The 16,722-nt window shown below is 40.9% G+C and overlaps 1 protein-coding gene across 5 annotated transcripts in view; it reads left to right on the forward strand.

Annotated features, from left to right (window-relative positions):
* DPP6 (dipeptidyl peptidase like 6) overlaps positions 1-16,722 on the forward strand; it is a 540,400-nt gene that overhangs the window by 359,319 nt on the left and 164,359 nt on the right. For all 5 annotated transcript variants that reach the window (XM_039549156.1, XM_039549157.1, XM_039549155.1 and 2 more), the window contains exon 2: positions 14,079-14,193. In XM_039549156.1, the coding sequence (XP_039405090.1) occupies positions 14,079-14,193 (115 nt within the window). The remainder of the gene's footprint in view (positions 1-14,078; positions 14,194-16,722) is intronic.

The raw sequence follows: 16,722 nt of genomic DNA on the forward strand, positions 1-16,722 counted from the left end.
AGCATCACGACTGAGGGAGGTTAACGAGTTGTCCATTACTGGATCAAAAATTGGATCCATACCATGGGTTTCCACTCTGCATGGTTCACTCCTACCATGGAGTGACCAGCTGGTGGGAGAGGGATTAGTTCAAAATCAGAAAAATTAACTAGTACAAGCATGAAGTAGTCTGTAAAAATTAAACTTTTTTCAACCATTTCTCTCATTTGGTCTTTCCACATTTTTTTTTTATGCAGCAGGTGCATTTTCTGGTTTAGGAATTTTAATTCTTAATATAAGGCTTAATGTAAGTGAACACTTAGTTGTGTTGTATTTCAGAGATATGTGAAATGTGGATGCTATGGAATATAGGAGGCTCTTGTGTAGTCCATGCTGAGCATGAACCCAATCATAGAATTTTCATAGACTCGTCTTTTGAGATTTTCTGAGTTCAGAATTCTTGCTGTTAAAGGATCAGGACTATATCAAGATGTCTTTCATTCCAATGGGAGATGATGACTTCCTGTCTGGATGGCAAATGTTCTCATTTCCTTTGAAAAGTTACAGGACAAATGTTAAGTACCTCCTGTAATTTCACAAAGACATTTGATAGAAGCCTCCAGCTATTATTTCTGTCTGTGCTGGGCATTTTTTGTTGTTCTAGAAGCTGATGGCAAGGTACAGGCTGTAGCACAGGGGCTCATTAGGGCCTTGGAAGATTGATTATTTTGCACTCCACGTCTTCAGCCTGCAAAGGGGATGTGCTGTGCAGTGGTGGAACTCGCACTCAGAGCACCTCCTCACATGGCACCTGCAGCTGGACTTGGAATTGCTGGAATTGTGTCACCAGACCCCAGGGAAAACAAAGTAGAACTGGGCTTATTCCCTGCAAAGGAATTTTTTAAAATGTATTTTTTACAGAAGCACAACAGAAGCAAACAGCTTCCAACTCTTTGTCCTATTACCCGGGAGAGGTTATTCTCTCTCACAGGAGGGGAAAAAAAAATACTAAAATCATGAGTAAACGGTGACGAAGCCATTAAACGAAATGGAAATTAAGGGGAAAGTGGGAATGAGATGCTGTTGATGTGAATTTTAAGAGTCCTTCACAAAGGGTTATGTAAGAGAATGAACTAGATTCTGATTATGTTTTTGAATTCATTCCAATAAAATGAGAAGAAAAGTACAATCCTAGGTCTGTAGTGCCCCATTAGTTTGCTGTGAGTTTTCCTGTACATAACATGACTTTTTCATTTTACATTATAAGGCGATATTTTAGAAGGCAAAATACTGTACACAAAAAAGCAATGCAATTCTTCTTTGCTATTCCAATAACCTAGCTGGGCACTAAGGCACAGTCTTAACATATTTCTTATCAAAAAGGAGAGGTCATAAAGCTTTTTTTTTTTCTCCTCCATCCTACTGCTAAAAAGTAAATGAAAGTGAGCTTTCAGATTTAGAATATGGTTTGGGTTGGGAGGGACCTTAAAGACCATCTTGTTCCAAATCCCTTCCCATGGGCAGGGACACCTTCCACTAGGCCAAGTTACTCAGAGCCCCATCCAGCCTGGTCTCAAACACCTCCAGAAACTTGGAGTACACAACCTCTAAGGGCCCTTTTATTTCCTGTGAACCCAAAGAAGCCCATGGCAAAAAAGAAAGAAAATGGGGAAGAAATAATAAAAAGAAGCCACTGGCTTTTACTTCAATTCCTCTGATTCTTTTTAACTTCTGATCAGACATATTTCAATTATTACTCACAAGTCATGGTCCCTGACCATATGGAGAAGGAATTAGGTGAGATGATGAAACTTCTGCCTTCTCCACTGGTCCTACCTGGTGGAGAGGGGACTGCAGCTATTGACTTGTGAGCTGTCCTTCAAAGGAGCCAAAGCCCAGCTCCACTCAGCGTATGGAAGAACAGCTTACTTCCTATTTCAAATGAGATAAAAAATAATGAGTGGAAAAGAGCTGACTTCTCGTACAAAGCTAAGTGTGTGTAAAGGATGAGTCTCTGCTTTCCCTTGACAAGACACAGAGAGAAAAAAGTTGTGTCTTTATATACATATATATATATACACACACATATATACTTCACTGCTATAGCATTATAAAGCAGTGAATGAATCTGTGCAAGCCAAGATGTTTCTTTGATCCTCTCTCCCTCACACACCTTGTCCAAATTAATTTAGCAAAAATGACTGCAATTTTTTTAGTATCATGGCTTTCTTCCTTGTCTATGTTCAGTTTTTAGGTGAAATGGTGGCTTTAACCTTGCGTTTTATCTTGGCAACCAAGAGTGCCACTTGACACTCCCTTCATTGATAGATCAAACCAGCTATAAGAGTAGGGAATAAATGGCCCATAGCAACCTCATCAGACATAAAAGACCACAGTTATATATAGTCATATAGTCCTGCCGTTATTTACCAACAGATGAATTTCTGGGAGTAGAGGTAGAGAATCCCATGGTACTGTGAAGACACAGGCAGGGAAGTGTGGAGTCTGATCCTCAACATGGGGGACGCTCCAGGGGTGAAAAATGCCATGAGCAAAACAGCCATGGCCTCTGTTCCTCAAGGCATCATTTGGTAATGAATGAAGATCAAATAACTGAGATTCTTTACACTGACCATTATCTGCTCTCTACAGGGGGAGGTTTCAGTGGTGGAAAGCTGTTGAATACACAGGGGGAATGATGCAGGTATTTATGCCAATGCAATGGAAGGAAAATAATGCAGCTGATCTATCTGAGTAGCCCATATGATCTGTCTGTTCCTTCACCGTGCTGTGGTGTCTTTTGGCAACCAGCACAGTGGCTGCCAAAAGATAAGAGCACAGATCAGTTGTGTCATGTTCTCTCTTCATTCCATTGACTCAGAATATGCCATCAAATCTTGCACTCCTAAGTGCCACCTTTCAGTTCCTGAATTTAGTGGCAGCAAATGTCACTTGAGAAAAGCACAAGGGCTATGATGGGTGATAATTTCAGGAAACATGGTGTGGAGCTGTGTCACTTCAAAGACTTGTTCTGATTGTGGCTTTCAGTGTGAATGTCACTGTACTGCTCAGTGTCCTCTCCAGGTAGAGAAGACACCCTGTGTATTGTGAAGGGGAGAGGAGTCCACAGTTTGCAAATCGGATGATGGGGAGTGGAGAGCCTGTGACAGTGCCATGAAGTTATGGGAACTGTTTTGGATCTCTTGAAAATGCAGGATTTCAGCTGGTGTTTGCTCTTCTGCCAGTTAAAATTAGGGGAAATCTGAAAACTGTTTCAGATCTTCTAGACAGTTGCCATGAGTCCAGAGAAGCTTCATGCCTTCAGCTGCAGCAAGGCCAATGTCAGGTCTTGCTGAATGGGAAGTCTGGAGTTCAGAAGCCAAACCCTGCTTTTTCTGAGATTACAGGAGTGTGTGCAAGAGGAGGTAAAGGGGTCACAGTCTGGTGAACGTGAGGAGAGCTGACGAATGCGTTTCCTAAGCAAAATGACTTTATATTGCATTACAGAAAATGTTGTGCTTTGCAGGCTGGTAGGAGGGAGAGTCCTGCTTTTAATTATGATTCAACATTATCTTTCACTGATAATAGCCTTTTTGTAATCAAAGGAGGTAAAAATGAAATGTATGTTGCTGATTTTTTTGTGTGCACCAATGAGCAACACAATCATAATGTAGTTTTAGATTAAATTCTTTTGTTCCTTTTGTTAATTTGAGTTTGATGGCTTTCTCTGGTGCCAGAGCATAATTTACAGCAGAGAAAATTCCCTTAAATTGATTTTTAAAAATGCATTCATATACACTACATTAACCTTTTCATTCCCTTATGGTGTGTGTCAAAGAAAAATGATCCCTGTAACTCTGCTTATTGGAGAGATACATCTGTGAAGTACATTAATTGGTAGAGTTCCCATTCTGCTCTGAATAGATTTTTCACATGGTAAATGAATTCCTGGCTGTGCTAATGCTCATCTATCTTTACAAATACCAGTATTCCAGCCCCTGTCATTTACTTTCTCACTGCTCCATGTCTGATCACTTCTGAACTCTTTTATTAGTTGTGGAGGAGTTCTATCTTTTAACCTAGATCAGGTGAAGAGAGACACAAAGGCAAAGGTCCTCAGGACTATTCTTGTGCCTGAATCCTGGTGAAGCCACAGGGATTTAAGGACCTGAGCAGCTCTGAGGACACTGGCACGTGCATGGTGCAATGTGCTGTTTGCAGCCCCACATCAGAGGGCTCAGGCTGGGTGCCTGGTAGGGAGATCTCTACTGGAAGGTTCAGTGCAGCATCACAAGTTTGGGATGTCTTTAAGCCTTGCAAAAGGAGTGAGAGGGAAAGGGATATGAAGACAGAGGGTCTTTTTGAGGCGTGTTATGATCACAAATAGATCCAAAACGGAGCTCTGTAGGGAAATGTGGCCATGGCTCTGCCTGCTGGGTCTGATAAAGCCCTCAATTTCAGAAGCCAAACTCTGCTTCTCGTGAGAATAACAGGCTGGTGAGGTGTGGAGAAGAAATTTCTTTCTTGGACGCTGTTTTCCTTACCAGCTTTGGAGCATTTTTCCATGGGATGCAGTGAACCTGTCACACACAAGTTGTTGAGTCTGCATGAGTGATTTTTCTCTTTTCAAATCCTACAGCATGTTTATTTCAATATTATGTCCCTACATTTATGGATAAATCACCTGCATGACTCAGGAGAAGAGGTGTTTTTGTCACTGCTCCTGAGATGGTAACATGAATTGTTCAGGGAGATTAGAACTTATCATGAAAGCAGAAAGCAGTGGCTTTACTGCTGGTGGCCCTGGTGGCAGGGCCCCTTGTGAAATAGATCTTCTAAGATAAAAAAAATTGCAATTTCTGTCTCCATCCGTTTTGCTTCTTTTTCTTTTTAATTCTTTTTTGAGTGGGAATGTGGATATTTCCATTTCACTCTGTAATTCACTTACTGAGTCTCAGAATTGTATTGAATTAAGGATAATTCTTTCAAATGAAAAATGAGCAAGAAAAGTGTACTTTATACACAAGGAGTCACGCTCCTGTGGTGTTGTGCCACAGTTAACACAACCCAGTATGGAAAATTTGGCATCTTGCTTTCCTGAGGAAAACTGACTTAATGTTTGTTGGTTCTGTTTGCTGTCAACCAGGAAGTTTTGAAAATTAAAATAAACGACTTTGCAAAGCCTTGTACTGTGCTGTGAGAACCCTAGCAAAACCAGAAATCAATTAAAACAGACCAAGCATAAGACTCATAAACCTTTGGAGACCTTGGAGTGGCTTTTCCTGACAGCAGCATCGGTGCTGAGCCAGCTGCTGGCATTTCACGCCAAGAACCCAAGCACCCTTCAAAGAACTGTAATGCTTCCAACCACAGTTGTCCTAAGATAGTGCTGGAGAAGGGCCTGGGGAAATTCAGTCTTTTTTAAAAAAAAAACAACTTCGTGAACATCAAATCAGGATATCCATGAAGTGGTTTCTGGTTCAAGAATATCTGAGAAATACCCAAGCAAATACCATTGGGAGAAGTAAGATGTCTCCCAGCTACTGAGGACAGTCTCACAGCCTGTGGACTCTGCCTCTTGCCTCATCATCCCAGTGATGCCCATGGATGTCAGCACAGGTTGCTGCTAGCCAGAAAGAAATAGTCAGCATTATAAAATATATAAAAAACATCTGTTCTTTCACTGTTGTGTCCCCCTCCCTTTACTTCTATGTGAGTAAAATGTGGGCTCAAGCAAATGATTTTCCTTAAGTGTAAAAATTACACAAATAGGGGAGAGTTGGGGACTAATGCTAAGATTTTGGATTTGGGATACTGATGAAGTTTAGGGCTGCATTTCTGTGGTGAAATACCCTGGAGGGGTGCAGGGGACCAAGCATAGGTGACCACTGGTGTGGTTTGTCAGTGTGCTCCCAGGTGTGGTTTTGGCCCATTGTAGCAGGACTGTCACAGGAGTGCTGCAGAAAATGTTGGTGTATGGAGTGGGCCAGGGCCTGTTTTGCCAAAGAAGTTGTGGTTGAGGTTGTGCTGCACTCCAGTATCAGAGAGTTTGGCTTTTGGGTGAGAGGAGTGCTCAGCCAATCACCCCTGGGACAAGAGAACATATTTGTTTACTGTTTTTTATTTAATTGTGAAACCAGGAATGCAAGTTTCAGTAGATGAGATGAAGGGGACAGAGATGAAGCAAAAACTCTTGGCTGGGGAGAAGGCCACTTAGCTGGGAGAGAAGAGCCTCCATACTGGATCCCACTCCCACAGCTTCTAATGTCTTTTTGTCTAACAGAATTGTATAAAATGCAGGCCTACGCTTACACTTTCTTTTTCCATTGTTCAACTTAAAATTTTTATCAGAGAAGAATATTCTTTCCATAATTTTATTTAAAGTCTTGGCTACATACTGCAACATTAGAGACCTATAGATCAAAAATTACTTGTTCTTAGAAACAACAGAAAACTAGGATTCCCTTAAAGGTAAAATTATAAGTATCACCTTCATATAAATATTGGTACAATGATGAATAATGCAATTGCATTGTCTTTGAAACATCCATACATCAAACATTTTGTCTTTTTCAAAACTGTAAATGACTGGTGCTTGAAAATAAGCTGTGTAAAATCCATTTCCACCCTCCCCCCCCGCCGCTGTACATATGGATTTCATATTCCTCTTCCCACTGTCTCTGCACCACAGTGACCTCAAACCTTGGCTGTCTTCATAGCTCTCCCTTACATTGCTCCCAAGCAAGTTATTTAGGAATTAAACCTTGTTTGCCTCATTTTTTCCTTCCTGTACCATTTATAAAAAAATTATTTGTAAACTAAATTGAAAAAAAAATGCCTAGGAATCAATAAAATATAATATTGAACCGAATTTTTAATGCTGTCTTTCTAACTAGGGGAATTAAACACCTCACTATTTCTCTTATCACAAATTCTTTCTTGGTGTTGAGAGTCATAGATTGAATTATGTTTTCTTTTTTTACTGAAATACAGTTTCACTAAAAATTGGAATTGTCTTTTTACAATGTAAGTAGGTTGGCATTTTTTTGGAATTAGGGGAGAAAACAAAGCTGAGAGGTTGTTTTGCCAATCTCTCAAATCTTTCAGAAAAGCTTCTTTTCCCGTTTCTTGAGATCCTAATTCTTCAAGAAATAGAGTGGGGATATGCAATCCTGGCATGCCTTGGCAACACCACTCTTTGCAGATGCTTTCTGCACAGGTATGAGCTGTTTCAGGGCTCATGCATGTGTGTTGTGGCTCAGCTCGGAAGGAGCCAGGCTGTCAGAGCATTGTAGTGGAAAAACTGGAGCTTGGCAAATGCTGTGGTGTAGAGGGGTCCTGGGATCAGTGATATGATCCGTGGCATTTGGACTTGCCAAGCATTTTCATGGATTTGGTGAACACGCAGACTCCTCTGGAATAAAACCCTAAGCATCAAACCAAGTTTTACTGGTGCCATGGCAGATATTTCACTCTAGGAGATGATTTGCTTCTGTTTTAGCGGATGAATGTGTGTGCTTATATCAAACACTGAAATAAAATCAAAGAAATGCTGTTGATTTTATGGGCTCTGTCAGTAGTGTGAATGGATCTTTAATTATGACTTGAATTACAGTAGCAGCTAAGGGCCCCTGAGAGGATTCACAGTCCCACCGTGCCAGGTGCTATAAAAACATCTGTGTTACAGCACCAGAATGAACCTAACTAATGGGGGGAAAGTGAAGGGATTCATAAAATGACATTATGTCAAGGCCAACACAGTTCTTGGCTAAAGAGATCTGTAGTCACATATGTCCTGTGCCATACACAGGTATTGCCATCTCCTTTCTCCTGGCCATGGTCAGAGGCTGGCCGTGCCTCTGGCTGGAACCACTCAGAGTGCAACAGGTCCAGATGGTGTTTGCAGCATGAATTTTGTCACCTTGAGAACAGGCTTCTGGCAGAATTTCAGAGTCCATGTTCCAAGGTTCTAATTTATTTTGGAAGTTCCATGGAGTCGCTCTGACCCTAAGCACTAGCAATAATTTGGGGATGTTTCAAATGGTAGTGGTGCTTATTTACAGACTTTGTAAGGGCATAGGAGGGTATTGCAGCGTGGTTACTCTCCTTGGGTGTGAAAGTCATGTGAAATGCCAGTTCAAAACACAGAGATGCTAAATTAATCTTTTAGTGCTGCAAGGTCTGGAGGTGATCCAAAACCATTTCATCATAATGCCTATAAAAATGATGGGAAGTTATTAAATATCCATTTCTGCAATCCAGAACATCTAGGAATTCCAGATATTACTATATTTAAATTGTTTTATGGATTTATTTTTCTTTTAACTCAGAGGCAGCACTGGGTTTCATTTGTAGCTGACAGACTCTCTTGGCTCCAGTGGAGCCAATGATCTGTGTCAGTCAGTGCTAGCTGAGGATCTGGTGCCTTCTGCTCTTAAACTGTGGAAGACTTGTCATCTGTTAAAGCTACACTTAGGTGTGGGATGCAGATGGCATTCATTCTCTCCTATTGACTTTGTAATAGAAACAAGTGAGACCGCAAGCTCTACCACAGCATAAAACATGCAAGGTTTAATTTTATGGGGAGCTGAGTGTTACGGGTACAAATCTTTTCCTCACTCACTCTCAAACACACCATTAGTGCCCAGCCTCTGAACATTTGCACTTTGCAGATAATGGTGGGAGGAGATGGAACCAAGCAGAATGGCTTTAGGGCATTCATAAAAGAGCCTCCCAGAAATGAAGGGCAGGAGAGCATTCTGCATTCTGTGCAGGGTAAAAGATTTGTCTCTCAGTGCTGGGGAGTGGGCAGCAAAGATGTTCACTGTTACTAAGTCATTGCTCCCTATTAGTAAAAGCATCAACAGAAGATGAAGAAAAACATAACATAGTTGTCTTTCATCACCACAACAGGCAGATGGTTTTATCCCTCTTATTTCTGTTGGGGTTTTGCAGGAAAGCCCACGTACCTGCCATGCCTCGTTTGTAAAAACAGAGCAAGGTTTTATTCCTCTTGCTCTGAAGTGTCACCTTTAGCATCGGAACAACTGAGTTTACTGTAGCCTCAGGCTCAGGCTCTGTATCTATCTGGAAACTGATTGTTATTCAGCATCACACTCCAGCTGGAGCACAGCTCAGGGTGGTCTGCAGCAGCAGAGGGGAGGGAGGCGAGTAGGGAGGAGAAGGAAAGGAAAGAAAATAAATAAAATATCCCCAAGCAAAAGTAACTCAGCTTGACTTCAGAGGTGAGAATGATGCAGTTACATGCTTATTATTGTTCATCTGTGTTATGATACTTCCTAAATTCTGTAGTGGCTGAGGTTTCCTCTGTGCCAAGCAGGGTATCAAAAGTGATTCTTGCCCGTGAAGAACCTCCATCCTAGGCTTAAGGCAGAGGAGCAGTGGAGGATCCAGGCAGGAGGACTGTGTTGAGACAGCAATGCAGTATCAATCAGCAGAATAACCAGGATTCTCAGTGAGCTCCTGCTGTAATCACTGCAACTCATCTAGTTTGCTGCCATTATCATCGCAATTAGTATTTTGTTTTTGCAACATAAGGTTGATAATCTAATAACTGTATGAGTTACCCACTCCTCAGCTCATTTGTTGTACTATTCAGCAGGTATAATCTGCTGCAATTTTGTATTATAAAGAACTAATTAGCAGCAAGATTATTTTTCCCCTGAACTTCACAGGATTTTTTGTCTTGGACAACAGTGTTCCTATACCATTTTATTCTGTGCCATGTTCAGGACTTGGTGAGCTGAGTTGTAAGAGATACCCCACTCACCCACATTTCATCAGACAGAAGTCCTAATTCAGAATTAGGCAGCATGAGTGAAAGGTAAAATACTCATTTTTCAATTAACAAAGTTAACAAGCTTGTTAGAAGAATTTTTATTTGCTGTGTTTGTTGTATTTAAGGCCAAAATTTGGAAATAAATCAAAAAGAAGCAAGAAACAGAGCTTGCAAGAGTAGCAAGTATGGAAACTGCAAAATTACTGCTATAAATCCCCATCCTGCCACCTCTGAGGCAAACAAAACCTCTTGCACCTGCTTTTATTTTATACCATTAATTTCTTGGATTTTCGTTCGTCTTTTGCTTCAGATTTACACCAGTGTAACTGAGTCCAGAGCTCAGTCTCCATGGCCCAGTGTCACCTGCTTCTGCAAGGAACCTCTAAATACAGCACCTGTGTCTGGAATGTATATATTTCATAGAACACACCTAGGATTTATTGTTACTGCACAAAAGTGGCAGCTCTGTGTTGACAAAGACTAAGAGGCCCACCATGACTATCTCACTACTGATACTTCAAAGATTTTGGTCCAGGATGTATAAGTTTTTATTAAATAATAGCTATACTTGATGAGTGATGTCTATATTGTCCTTCAGCCATATAGAAGATGGTTATTTAAAAAGGAAAAAAGAAGTTGTGCTTGATGAGTTGTTTTAAGAAGCTATTATATTATTGTAATATGACCACTGTGCTGGCAGGCTTTTGGCAGGTTTCAAATAAACATGCCAGAAATAATTTTGTTGACAGTATCTTGGATTGGAGCGCATCCAGCCTTCATCCATAACATGTCAGCACAGTGATTCTTTCACAGGCAGGAAAATATGTCACTGTAGATCTGTATTTTAGAGTCTTAAAATACTGTAGATGTCTAGATTAATGGCTCCAAAATCAACTTCACAGGTGGGTAGTGACGTTTTTCAATCACAAATGAAGATGTAAGAGATGCAAAAATAGCATTTGCAGTTTTTAATATGCAACATCAATGAAGTGTGCTTATGTAAAAACCTGTGGAAACATCTGCTTTACTTTCCAAATCCAAAATCAATTTAGTTTTCGTGTAGTGGAAAGAAGGAGGTAAAAAAAACCCAGCAAAGGCAAAGAAGGAGAAAACCAGGCTGAAGGGTTTTAACTTGCTTGCACAGGTCGTGAAGATGTTGTGTTAGTGCCTCATGTGAGGCAGAGAGGAGGTGGCTCCTACTGATGAGTGACTTTAATATTTTCTTTCATGTTCCCTTCATCAGAGCAGAAACCATATGTGCTTGGTTTATTTCCCTTTGTGTCATATGCTCAGATTTCAGTATGAAACCCAAATTTGGTATCTTTAGGATTAATACAAAGGGCATCTGCTTGCTGGTGGGTTTAGATCTCCATGTTTATCCCTGCAATCTGGGTCTTTCAGGAACAGGCAAAATCCAGCTTCGTGCCATGTGCTGGAAATGCACCCTTTGGGCTGCCACTTCAAGATCATTTATGTGCTTGAATCAGTACCTGCCTAGGGCTGAATTAAACACCTTCCTGGCTTCAGTCGCAAGCACAGAGGCTTCCCTAAGCAATGTGAACAGGCAGCTGAAGCCTGCTGGTGGGAAATGCAGGCATCATGTGAAGGGTGAAGGGTGGGGTTTGCTGCCAAAGGCAGGGGGTATCACAGGCTGGTGAGGCTGTAATGCCCTGGAGGTAAAGGCTGGTCACAGTGACACAGCAACATCCCTCTGGAATTAACAGAAATACAGACAGGGATAACCCGAGGTGGCAGTGCTATCATGAGTATGGTGTGATGCGTCTGCAGTTTTGCTGTGAGTGATTCTATCAAAAGAGACTTCAAATGACTGAGAACAAAAGAGCAGCTTTCCAAACCTGTGCTGAATAAAGCTGTTTGTCTTTCTTTGAAAAGTCATTTATCTCTCCTTTCTTTTTACCAGGGGAAATTTCCTGATGGAATTTTGAAAAGAAAGTGAAAATACTCTTTTCTACTTCCTTGCAGTGTATTAAACCCCAATATTTTGCTTATGAATAGTTTTCCTCCTCTTGATACACTAGAAATTCACAGTCTTTTTTTTGTTGAGATTTTGCTCAAATATTGATTGAATGCCTGGAGAATTAATGGGATTGACTTGATAATGGATTCAGTGCAAGTACAGATGTCCTGAAAGCTCAAGTACATGTGTGTATTTCTATCACACGGGGACTCATGGATGGGGAAATCACACTTAATGCAAGGTTTTATTAATCTTTTGAACTACGTCTGAGTTTGTAGATGTTATTCAAGTCCATGATCTAATTTTTTCTTCAATTTTAGAACTTCTGACCATTTGTGGTGAGAGTGTTGTTTTTCAGGACTGTGACTGTTGCTGTCAGTTCTGTAAAACTGTCAGTGAGTGTTTCACCCCTGTCCCAAGACACTGTGAGGGCTTGGATGGGTTTCTCAGCAGCTTCTCCTCTGTTCTCCTGTTTCTCTCTAGATCCCCCTGCACCCTGATGTGAAAGAAAGAACATTTCTGCCACTTATGAGGAAGCCCTGCATTCTTTCCCTGGCTCATTTATCAGTTTGTTTCTCTAGGAAAGCCACAGACTTTCATTTGTGCGTTTTTGCATCACCTGAAAAATGGAGACCATAACAGTTTCCTAAAACTGGTGTTAGGAGACTAAATTGATTAACATTTGTATTCATAATTAGTGTAAAGAATCTGTAGAAATGGGAGTATTTATTCTGTTTGATTGTTGCCAAAATTGCATTTCTCAAAGCTCCTGACCAACTTTTCAAATTTTTCTCCAGTAGCAATAGTAAACTATAAATTTGTTCCTTCTAATTGTTTTTCACTTCAAATAGAAAGCCAAATGCAAACGAGGGGGAGACAAGGAGGGGAAGGTGTGCTCACCTCTACCCCTCTTTGCCAGAAGGGAGAGAATCCTTGTGGCTTTTCCAGAACTAGAATAAATGATGGAGTGCATCAGGTGTTTAATGCCTCAAACTTGGCTTTCCATCACAGATTTATAGCCTTTGTAGTGGCTACATCCCCAAACATATGGAAAGAGAGTCTAGACATTAACTTTTTCTGTAAAATGCATTCTAAGGAAAGGCTGAAAAATATTTCCCAGCATCTTCTGAAAACAAAACTCTGAGGTTTGCCTGACTTCCCTGTTCCAGTCTTTTTGCTGTGTACAAGAAACAGAAGTGAAACAAACTCTGAATAACAGAAGAACTTAGTCTACTAGAAAGTTTTTTGTTTTCATAAAAAATTTAAAATGGAAAAAAAAAGTAGTCTTTTAAAGAAGAACCAGCAGCTCTGTTTTAGACACACCATCCCTCATAATAAAGGAAATGAGGCAAAAATCCTAAATGGATGAGTTTTACAAGGAGGAGGAGCATCCAGAGTTGTTCTGGCTGCGAGACCAGCTCACTTGACTGAATTCAGCCTCCCAGAAAAATGGTGTGCACTAATATTTCATACCGTTCCTGGGGGCGCTTCAATGCCTGCACAAAATCACATATAATGCAAAATGCTAAGAGGAATCCAGCAAAAACACATGAAAGTGCAATAAATGTTTAAGATCTTGTGAATGCGAACACAGCACTTCATAAAACCCTCAGTGCTGAGAGCAGGGGTGCTGTATACGTCATAGGCAGAACATATGGTGCAACCACAGTGCAGTCAGAGCTAATCAGTGAGCGGTGATGGAGCTTTTATTCTAAAGTTTTAAGGACGTGATTAAATTTAATGTACATGCTAGACAAGGAGCCTGTCTTCAATTGCTTAGACCTACCAACCTAGGAGTGCACACAAAATGCCCTGAGGAGATGTCCTGTTTTCTGGGAAGGCAGGAAGGTTCACCAGGGGGATGTCCTTATTGATTTTTATCTCTATACATGCCCCTGTGAATTATTTATCTTCCTGTATGCTTCTCTGACATCTTATTATGAAAGTCTCTTGTAAATTACTGTAAAGCTCCTCATTCCCAGACTTAATGAGGGTTGGTAGGAAATCGGTGCTGATGAGTGTGTTTGGATGAGTGCTGGGATGGGGGCTGGTGCCTGAGTGCCAGGAGGTAATGGGGAGTGTGGGTTCCACTGCTGAGCCACCTGTGGGTGCATTGCATTTATTCACTGTGTAAGGACTTGGGATCAATTCAATTAATACCCCCATTAATTGTAACAGCGTGGATTGTGTTCAGCTCAAGGACGTCACCCACCGTGGTTGCAGGGTGTAGTGCTGCAGACATACCTTGCTGTCTAGATTCTGTGCTTGTTTCCATGTCTAAGTGCTGTTTTCTAAATTCTCATCTTCTTTTGATGTTTCTAGGAGCTGGTGGGGAGTAATCCTCCTCAAAGAAACTGGAAAGGAATTGCAATTGCCTTACTTGTTATTCTCGTTATCTGCTCCCTGATTGTCACCTCCGTCATACTCCTGACACCAGGTATTTATAAACTTTAACTCACTTCCAGTCTCGTTTTCTTCTGTAATTTTACACTTCCAAGAGTAAAGGGATTGCAAACTGACTGCAAAGTCGACATCAAAGGAATCCTCCTTCCTGACTTTATCTTGATGTGATGCTGAGTTCAAGGCTGTTCTTAGGTAGATTGTTTTAGCGTTTTACATTTCAGTTCAGAGCTGAGGACACAAGGCTGGAACTTGATTGCCTAAACATGGATGGGGAGTGTCATTTTAGATGTGCCAGGGTAGGAGAAGAACCCTCACAGGGCAGTCAGTGAGGGCACAGGAACTTCTGAAATTCATGTGCACATGGAGCAGTAGTTGCCAGTTGAGGGTCATATCCCAGACCATTGGCAATGGCATTAGTTGCTTATGCCTTGGTACCTAAATCCCATCCCATTCAGCTGGATTGTTTTTTAGTTCAGAGCACAGTGTTTACAAAGCAATTTCAGATAATGATATACCAGATATTACTTATCCACAGCAAATAATTAGTAACTTCCCAATAAGGAATTCTTTAAGTTAATCCCCTTACCAAGTTTCAGCAAAGTTCTGTGCACGTAACCTCTGTAAATTACTTCTCTTACAGTAGTTGCTGATGTTGTAGGCTTGAATTTTAATGTGGTGTCATTATGGTTATTTATTATTATGTATTTATACAGCCCTGTAAATTTCCATGCCTACTTAGGGAGTAGAAATAAAGCAGCACTGAGAAGACTGTGAACTGAATATGAAAAGACAAACAAAATGAGAGACAAGACATAGAAAAGAGAATTCAGTGTCAGAAAGGGTGAGGAGCTACAAAACAGGGGGGAACCAAAGGTTCCTTGCTTAGGGATGTAGAGGAGAAGAACAGGGACTCCTTCTTGGATGAGTACATCTGAGTGGGAGAATTTGGGGAGCAGCAGGACAGAGAGCACAGAGCTGAGGAGCAGAATGGAGGCAAGAGAGAAATGGAACCTCCGGAAGTGCAAGAGCACAGGGTAGTGAAGTGGGAAAATGAGACGGAAGCTGTGGGGCAAAAATTTCCAGCCCATTACATGTGAAAGTACATGCAGTCCAGCAGGTCTGGGCCATCTTCCCTGACCAAATTCTTATCCCACATTCCTGCTGTATGATGAGCAGGAGACAGTGACAAACCAGGAAACACAGGAGTACACTGAGTTAATTTGAAAATGAGTGAAAATCAGCACATTATTTTTTTGGTTATTTATTGTCATGACATATTCAGTTTATTTCATGTTATCATGAAGTTTTCAATGTAAATGTAAGTACGATGTGGTCATGCCAGATTAATTATGTAATTAAATTAATTAAGGTTAAACTTAATTAAGGATAATCTATTAAATTAATTTTGCTGCTGTTCAGATTCAACATCTTTGGACAGTGCTGTTCATCTCTGAGATGTTTTGGGGCATGGTCTGTGAACTACACTCACATCAGGCACAACTTATTAGATATGGAAATGTTGCCTTCAGTTTTACAGAAGCACAGATTTTCAAAGATGCACACTAAAGCCTAGATTCCTAAACCCATACCTGTGAGCTTCCACAAGTTGTCTTGAAGCAACTGTACTGCACAGATGGGACCACGGGTGCCACTTTCATCAAAATCCAAAAAGATTGCATTTACTGACTTCCCTTGATCAGCTAGGTAGGTTACCCTGCCATGATATGAAATCAGATTTGATAAGCAGGACTCTGCTCTCATGAAGCTGTGCTGGCTGTGACCAATGACTGAATTCTCTTTCAGGTGTTTTTCAATACTTCCCAGAATAAACTTCTCCATAACTTTACCAGGCACTGAACTATCACTAACAGGCCTCTAGTTTCCAGGGTCTTCCTTCTTCTCCATCTTGAAATACCCACATTCAGTTCTAAATAAATTTCACAAGTGTATTTTTTAATTTATATTTTATATGCACACACAAAGACATTCTCCCTTTGGGATGTGTGTGCATACACATAAAATACAGTTTTTAGTATGTACCCAGCAACACCTCCAGATAACACTGTTGAGAGGGTCTCCATGCTTAAAACTTAGGAATATGCAAAGTTATTTTCTTTCTGTGCTAAAATTTCCGTTCATATTTTTTGAGATTTCTAATTCCCTGATCAGCTGGTAAACTGGGCTTGGGTTGTTTTTTTCCCCTGTTGACATTTCAGAATTGTGTCCTACATGTACATACAAAAACTCTGAGCTCAGTACTGCTCCTGTTTTTATTGTGGATCCAGAGTGCTTCATGGTGAGACTGTGGGGTAAATTAGAGAGCTTAGGTTGCTGCTGTGGCTTGGCAGCAGCTGAGTTCAGTCTTCTTCTAAGCCACTGGCCCTGGAACTTGTTATGAGGTTGGGCTATGACAGAAGGGAACAGGAGGCCCATTTCATGGGCATTTCCTGCCAGTCAGTGCTAAGTGAGACACTGAGCCTGGTTTGACAAATGAAAAATGTATAACATTGCTAATCCTGACTGGGATGTCCCGACAAGGACTGGGGAAGATGAAGGAGCCTTT

The sequence above is a fragment of the Corvus cornix genome, chromosome 2 (genome assembly GCF_000738735.6).
Source record: "Corvus cornix cornix isolate S_Up_H32 chromosome 2, ASM73873v5, whole genome shotgun sequence".
NCBI classification, from domain to species: domain Eukaryota; kingdom Metazoa; phylum Chordata; class Aves; order Passeriformes; family Corvidae; genus Corvus; species Corvus cornix.